The sequence below is a fragment of the Lottia gigantea genome, assembly GCF_000327385.1.
Source record: "Lottia gigantea unplaced genomic scaffold LOTGIsca_15, whole genome shotgun sequence".
Taxonomy (NCBI): domain Eukaryota; kingdom Metazoa; phylum Mollusca; class Gastropoda; family Lottiidae; genus Lottia; species Lottia gigantea.
Window position 1 is genome coordinate 2,464,696 of NW_008707797.1, and position 8,987 is coordinate 2,473,682.

At 35.5% G+C, this 8,987-nt stretch overlaps 1 protein-coding gene across 1 annotated transcript; it reads left to right on the plus strand.

Moving 5' to 3' along the window:
• Window positions 1-6,272: 6,272 nt before the first annotated feature.
• On the plus strand, window positions 6,273-7,140 carry LOTGIDRAFT_77371 (hypothetical protein; the record flags this gene model as incomplete). The annotated part of the gene is made up of 2 exons (XM_009050504.1): window positions 6,273-6,425; window positions 6,946-7,140. Coding segments are annotated over 2 exons (348 nt in total), but the record flags the coding sequence as incomplete, so codon positions are not given.
• Between the last annotated feature and the right edge of the window lie 1,847 nt (window positions 7,141-8,987).

Here is an 8,987-nt window from a genome sequence, read left to right on the forward strand (position 1 = left end):
GTCACCGATTCTTATACTTCTCTGCAGTTGTAAGCTGGAGACACATATAAATACATAAAAGCTTACCTTTCCACCTCCGTGCCCGACCACACTGGTCCACGTCCTGGGGGTCAGTCTATCACCTCGTCCTTTAGGGTATAGAATTTTGGCTGTTGATAGATTGAGAGATTGGTTGGGTTGCAGGGAACTAACAGAACATCCCATGTCTTTTTCCACATCCTCGGATCAAGACCGGACTATACATTCCAGGAGCTTCTGAGTTGTTGTCTTTGTTGGTGGGTACAATTTTTTGGTACCCTGGTTCGATTCTCTGTTTTTAAATAGAACAATATCAAAGGTTATAAGATACTGGATTGAAAAATAAAGACAATGGTTACAAGAGATTTTGCACATGGTGGTAGTACTTTTTTTGATAAAAAATTTACGTGCGAAGAGAAGACATTACAGTCCCCGATACACATAAAAAGTTTAGAATACCTCTTTCTCATTTTTATTGTAAAATTAGATCAAGATTGTCTCTAGTCAATTCAAAAAATGAAATTGAATTCATCATTCCTGAAGAAGACCTCTTCTGCCGAAATTGTGATAAAGTGACAAAAATTAGACGTTTTGTTTTTGTTTTCATGATGTAGAGGTAATCGGTAGCAATCAAGACAAATGAGATGAATAAATGAGTTTTAATTCCTACTTTTCTGCACCTAATGGGCTAATGATGAAGAGGGTTTTAAGACAGGACTGAAAAGGGAATTACGATCATAATATGTAATTGTGTGTCTAATAATACTATATTTTCTCTTCATCTTTGATAACCAAAGGAAAATATTACCTCAATTAATTCAATTTATTTTATGTGTTAGTCACATTATTATCGCAACCATACATTTTCATATATTCATTTATTTTCATTCTTATTTTTTGTTTATCATTTTGTAAATATGTTATTGTAGTTTTATGTAGAAAGATCCCAGGGAAGATTGCCTTGTGCAACAAGGTGTCAAATAAAGTTATTATTATTATTATTATTAGCAGACAATGGTATATATTTACTATCATTAAGATTGAAAATAGGCTATTATCAGGATGCAGCCAATATTTTAATATATATTTACTTGAATCTGTTGACTACTTGGAGTTTACTTCAGGAAAAAACCAGAAATGATTTATTGCTAAATTCGCAGTTCTACAATATACCTGTCGTGCATCAGAACAGAATTTCTGGTTTTAAAGGAAATGGAAGATTTTATTTTTCCTTTTCCCCATATGAAAAGTTCTAATGTTTCGCCAATATGTTGTTTTGATTTCGAGTTCCGTTTTGCGGCTATCGTCGTTTGTACTACGTATATTCTATTGAGTAAAACTCCAATATAGAAAAGGACGGTAACCAAATTTCAATATCTTTACCAAATAGTGCTACGTTTTAAATACTTTTTTTTTAAATTTTAGTTACCAAAGCATGCAAATAGAATTTTAGACGATGTTTCTTACAATTATGGTGGAGATAAAGCCAAACTTGTTCTGGACCAATTTTGCCATTTGCGATGCCTTGAATCCATTTTTATCAACTAAAATATTACGCAATGCCTGCAATTTTATGATGTGATTGTATACATGTTTTGGGACAATTCAGAAACTTATTCTCTGCTACAGAAAAGTGTTCCGAATTCTAAATCCATTTTCAGACAGTTCAATTTGAAAAAGTGAGTAAAACGTACATGTAATTTATATATAAAGTATTAAGTGCATATAATATCAATATTCAATGTAGTTTATCAACCCTGACATTCTTTCCAAGTAGATTAACCCAATGACAGATATCCCACAAATTGGGGACTTGACCAAATATGGCATTGACGTAACATAAACCGTCTTTTATCTTTATTAATGGGGATAAATTCTGAGTAATTCCAAAATAAACATCTACTCAGACCACTTACCTTGTCTCAAAGGTCAAAAGTTAAACCACAAAACCTCACACAATATTTTCCAGTAGAAGTGCAGGAACTTCCCGTACAATTTGCCTGTCTTTAAGTTAAACGATCTTTTCAAGTAGACGTACACGCAGTATCCGTACAATAATGAAACGGTGTCGAGTTCACACTTGTGAACGTTTTGATTTAAAAAAAAAAATATTCGGTTAACAATCAAACAACTATCCGTAGAACGTTTGGCAATGTAGGGCTTACACTTTTTTTAAAACCTTTTCACTATTTAAGGGATACGTTTAAACAATATCCACGCTAAAATACGAGAAAAGCTAATTTCACACAAAGAAATTGAAATATCGCAATATTAAGGTATTTAGTTAAAAATACCACGTCACAAAAATAAGCTGGAAATAAAGATAACAGATGAATATCACTTGTCCGATGCTGAAGTTTACTAAAAATCCTATTGGTTTATGTTTTTCTGCAATCCTAATAAATTCTGCTAACAAAAAGCTTTCAAAAACTGAAAATTAAAACAGAACCATACACCTGAAAATCCAATGAAACATTACTAAAAACACGTGTACTTTTATAAACCTTCCGATGCTAACAAACAATCACTTCTAATAATTTCACATTTGTTTCCTTTCGAGTCTAAAATAGAGTTACATTCCGTAAGACATTACGTCAAAAGACGAACGTTTTCAAAAAAATTCTGCTGAGACCGAATTTCAAAAGAGCATAACATTTAAAACAACACACACGTCACTGTGGTAACGTCCCATCACAACACCAAACGACATTCAATAAAAAAACCGGGAATAGAAAATTGAGCAGAAGTCTTATGACGTCTGCTAGATATTGATTTGGCGCGCTCAATAGATACAGTCGATATAGTTAGTAATGATTACAGATTTTCAATAATTTAATATTTTTATAAATCATCCGATCTATACAAGAGTTGATAACTCGGTGTTTGTTGCCCTGTAACGGTCGTTATTCCCTTGTCAGTGGTACAGACTGGAGGAGCTGACATGAATGGACTATAAACTAACGCTCCATGAGCTACAACAGGGTGACAAGTTGAATCTGCATACGGGTTGCTAACTCAGTGCTTGATGACAGTGCTTTATTTAACTATGGTTTCTATTCTCTTATTTGTCAGTTACATGATATACTTCTTTATTAGCAGCTAAACCAATATTTCGCCAAAATGTTGTTTTAGATTTCGGGATTGTTTTGCGGTTCCGATCGTTAGTACATGGTTAATTTATTACATCCTCGTTTCATTTTCATTTTGAATTTGTGAAGATGAGATCCTACGATCACCGTATAATAACCAGGGACTTTAGGGTTAAAATCCAGCTCTATCGAAATGAAATGGTTGTTGTTTATCGAATGATTAAACTAAATTATTGTTGATTTCTGTTGTTTTCTGACATAAGGACACTAAATACACTAAGAAATACATGTGTAATATATTGATTGAATAATGACAGTCGGGACCTTTAGATTATCATTTAATTATTCATTAGTATACAGTATGTTTGTCGAGGTGGATACACAAATACGGCCGCCTTGAACCTTCGTAATTTATGATGTTTTACTTTAAACTGTTTAGTCTTTGCAGGTCCCCCTTTCGTTATTACAGAAGAACATGAAAGGAAAGGGTGAGTGTGTATGTGTGTATGAGTATAAACCGCTAGGTTTCAAACCCATTTAGTCAAAATTAGATAACATTTGTATCTTTTTGTTTTCTACCATTTTAGTCTACATTGTAAGTTATGAGGTTTTCTACTGTCCCAAAGGTAGTATTTTAAACCAATCAAAGCGTGTCATGCAGAACCCAAATCTTGATACAACTAGGAATTGTGGGATATCGAAACCTAAAGCAGAGCAATTTGACAGCCTCTTTGGGTCCATTTCGATTTGTCGAGAGGTCTGTATCACGTACGCATGCACAGACTGTGGCAAACTCGGCTCGTGTTTACTGTCCCCGACGAACGACTGACATTTTGGCAAAGTCACCGTTTCAAAAGAACCTATACCACTGACAAGATGAAACCAGATTGAAAAGAAGGATCTACTATCGTGATCTATGACTGGAACAAAACCATAAGCACTACTTTCTGATGCCTGTACCAGTGCTTTCGAGAGTCGGCATGATGTTGGCATTCCACCGCCTAACCAAGAAAAGTGCCATGTACGACGCCGACAAACCGTGAACGTTCGGTCAAAGAACCCCAACACGGAGTGCACAGAAAAATGATTGCCTAGCAGTATTCCACTTCAAATTGGTAATAATCAGCAATTATCACTATCGTTTTTAAAAATTAAACTCATTTACAGGGTTACCAATGCAGAGGAAAAAAACAACTAAAAAATGAAATAGAAAAACAATAATGTTCGAATATGTTGTCCCTTGATATATATTGGTGATTAGTCATTTCCAAGGCAAAGACATTTTTTTTGTTACGCTGAAAATATATGAAAAGATAAATTACTTGACATTACTTGTAGATTGAATACAAATTGTAAATCTACTCGAGTTATAAATACAGTATAGAAAGCAAGTGTTCTAGATGCTAGAACCGCCCAAAGTAACCATACGTGCCCCTCCCTCAATGCACATACAAAGGCGAGAAAATAAGACATAAGAACATTTCTCTTTACCAAAGCATAAAGCATTCAAAAGTGGATGTAGCCTACAGTTAAACCAAATTTATTTTGTTTATTTAAGGATTCCCAGGTTGGGAGTAGCCCAGAGGTGAGGCGGTCGCGGTGTGATTACACCTTCAAAGATAGAACCCAAAAAGTTGCACATGTTTCAATATGGCAATATTTGCATTCCAATTCTTCAATAATGCCCAACATAAGGTCCATTGAAGCAAGTAAAGTAGATCACGGGAGGTAACTCTTTTATCGTCTGCTCTTTCGTTCACTTATACTTGATATCCGCGGAGTAAAACATGACTACCGCTTACGCCATATTAATGAAAAGAGCTTTTTCCCCAAATTGTTATGTCGCTTATTGGAGTAATAACTATGGACTATATTTTTCTTCAACATAATATGTCGGAAAACACCATACAGTGTGCAATGGGGGACATTTTGACAAGATATCGGCTTCCGCTCGATGGTAGGCCTATTTTGCTGGTTTTGCATCAACACAATTCTCGTGAGAGGTATTTCTCCGTAGGCCTTTGTGGTGTTCAAACCTGTTCTGAAATGAAATCACTCTATTGTTACTGTATATAAAATAAGGCTTACTAAGCATATCAACATGGTGGTGAAATACTTCTTTCTAATTTTAGATTTCAGTGATTTTTATTCATGAATAACGATTTCCTAGAAAGGTCATAGTCTCGATTACTTAGCTCCTCCGTTTTATTGATAAATGCGCAAGGCTGGAGTTCGAGACTACAAAATACACCGTGAATTCAACGTTAAGTTAATGGAAAACGAAAGTAGAAGTAGAATGAAGACGAAAATGAAAGTACAAGTAGAGTTTATAGAAAACGAATGTAGACAAGTCTAGTTAAGAATAAGCCGTACCCTAGCTGTATCCACAGGCTGAACTCCGAGTCAAGATGAGTGAGAACGGCTACGAACTGTTTTTTGGAAAACAATCGCCATTTAGTCACCATCATGCCTGTAAATTTAAACTTGGGAAACAGTATTTTCATTGTATGGAGCAGTATATGATGTACAAAAAGGCTGGTAAGTAGAAGACTAGTTGTTCATTGAAGTTCTGTGGTCGTTATTCGACTGCTTGGCGAAACGCTCTCCTGTAGTTGCGTGGCTTATCAACTAATGTCCGAAACGTGGTGTAAAACAAATTTGTCATTATTGTCAACGTTTTTTGGTCTAAATTTTCAATGTCCATGTATCCGTATTTGATATTTCAAATCATAAAAAAATAATTGTCAAAATGCAATTCTGTTAACACTGGAACCAGCTTTAAATGAATAAGGATAAATCGGGAATACCAAGGACCAGATGGTATAATATGTTATCCTTCTAAAAATTGATTGTTTCTTTCTATAGTATGTCTGTGATATATTGTTTATTCCCTTCTTCACAATATCAAGCTATTACGAACTCCGTCTAATACCTTGACATCATAAAGCACGATACTTGTGAATACAGCCAATTAAATCCCTTGGCAGTAAGACTGTAACAATATGACTATGAGAACTCTGATTGGCTGCATTCTTACCATCCAATCAGATCGCTGCATTTACATTTATAACCTCCATGATGCAATACAAATTCTAAATGGTGTCAAGGTTTCAAATGGAGTACATAATACCTTGACATTGTGATGATGTCTCTCCTGATATTTTAGAGGTATTTGGTGATAAGGATATCATGTATAAAGTCTTGGTTTCCCAACATCCTGCAGAAATTAAACATCTCGGTCGACAAGTGAAAGATTTCAGTATTTTGGTATGGATGAAGGAGGCTGTAAATATTGTTAAGGCTGGAAATAGAGCCAAGGTTTGTAATTGATTTGTTCAATTTACGTCCTTCTGTTATTGGACTAATGTAATGAAATGAGGTTTTATATAATACTGTTTTGTTCTTTATTGGGCTGTCTACTTAAAATTAATCTAAACTTTCGTTCTATTCTTTTATTAGCTTTAATTTTTAATGTAGTCACTTCAGTTATGGTCTAACGACAGTCCTCTTGAACGTTCGTCAAATTAACCTTTAACTCGGTGATGTTTGCTTTAACCTATCAAATTTCTACCTTATCCAGTATTCATCAAGTTAGGTCAAAAGGTTAATTTGAAGTTCAAGAGGGCTGTCGCTAGACCCTAACTGAAGTGGCTACAATAACAATAAAAGCTATTTAAAAAAAACGGAACGAAAGTTTAGTCTAATTTAAATTAGACAGTTTATTGGGCCAATGAAATGAAATGAAGTTTTATATCCTACTGTTCTGTATCTTATCCGGCAAATAGAAAGAAATAGAGTCTTATTAAAATATCAAATGTAATCAATTTTGTGTTTTCAGTTTACCCAGAACGGAAACCTCAGGTGGGAATTATATAAAACATACCCGAAACAGATGGTCGAGGCCAGCCCAAGCGATACTCGATGGGGTATCGGATTGTCTACAAGCGACCCTGATGCATGGGACGAAAGGAAATGGAGGGGACGCAATCTACTGGGAAAATTACTAACCAATCTACGAGATGAACTGATGATAGAGGACAACGAAATCGAGAAACCAACTCTGCCGTTGCTGGAGAGTGACCAGAGTGAGATCGAACGGAAACTTCTAGAAGAAAATGAGCGTAACAAGTCAAGACAGGGGCCAAGTCGAGAGCGAGGACAGAATTGGAGGACAAAAAAGAATCTAGCGTGGGATTTCTTTGAGTTTTTTTGGAGTTCCGAGTCGCCATTTAGTAATTACCATGAAGCTGAATTTGAAGTCGACGGAATGAAATTCTGCTGTATTGAACAGTTCGTGCTGTATGGAAAAGCCCGTAAGGACCTACTAAAATTTGTTCTAGGACAGAAGGGGCAAACAGTACCAGACATATACATTCGATACTAGGGAGAGGAGGGGCGAAGATGAGTCATCTTCCATGCCCCCCCCCCCCCACCCCTCTTTGTAGAAACACTACTGCTACCTGGTGGCCTTGTTCAGCTGGGTGGTTTTGTTCTGTTAATCTTCGTAATTTTTCATAAAAATCTGCAAGGCATAAAAAAACGGTACTAGCCCAGAAAATAGAATAAGGACTTGGGAATTATTGTTTTCGCTATCCCACAATTCCCTATTTTATCAAGAAATGTTTTTTACATGTCATGCTTTGATTGGTTAAAAATAACAACATTGGGACGGGCCATTGGTACAATGTAGACTAAAACTATTAGAAAACGAAAAAGATAGGATCTAATTGACTGCGATATATCTTTTAACGATAGAAAGTCGCTAGTCCCATTTTTCCATTGGTTATTTGTTGTTTTTTTTATTTTCGTAGGTTTGTTTGGGGATAAAGAAGCATTGGAAATAATATCAAAAATAAGAAGGAGTAGTGATTTAAAGAGAAAAATTAATATATATCCCTTTGATATAAAAACATGGACAGAAAAACGTACTGACATCTACAAACGTGCAGCCAAAGCAAAGGTAGGTTTATAAAAATGAAAGGAATGGAGTTTTTCCTCCTACCTTTTTGCATTTTAATGGACTAACGAAGACTTGAATCGCCATGCAGCGTGCTTTCACAGCCTAATTAAAATTAGACCAAACTTTCGTTCCATTTTTTATTAGCTTTTATTTTAAATATAGCCATTTCAGTTAGGGTCTAACGACAATCTCGTTAAGTTTTGATCAAATCTGATAACGTATTCTTTTATCAATAAAATTTCTACCCTCTCCGGTGACGCGAACAAATGATGTTTATCGGTATAGCCAAAAGGTTCATTTAACGAACGTTCAAGAGGGCTGCAACTAGTATTTTGAATTTGTGAATGTTCCTCCAGCATTACCGGCAGCTGGAGTCAGGACACTACATGATGAAATATAACAAATCGCTTTCTCTTTTGAGTGACCTTTGGCATTACAAATGGATTTAATAGGTTTGAATTTGTTTTTGTACTAACTCTACTTCATTCAAGTTAAAAAGTACGTATCGATTTTATCTTACAGTTTGAACAAAATACTGATTTGAAGACAGATTTATTGAAAACTTTTCCAAAAATCATCCTAAGAGCCAACATGAAGGATCAGGCATGGTTCACATCAAATCCACACAAGTTTAAACGAGATGAAAGACGTCACTGGTCAGAGTTCGCTTTGATAGAAGTTCGTGATGAAATGGTGGGAAAAGACAGTGGATTGGCTTTGAATTATTCTGAGGATCGACAGAGATCTCGAAAAGACAAGAAAAGATCTGGAGAAGATCCCAGGGACGAAGCCAATCAACAGAAAAAAGCAAAACATCGACAGAGCTCTCCTGATCAGTACGTAAACGATGTTTCAAGTCTCTTTGACCAGGAGACGAGTATCCAATCCTCTGAAAATGACCATTGCTCACAAAATGAAGC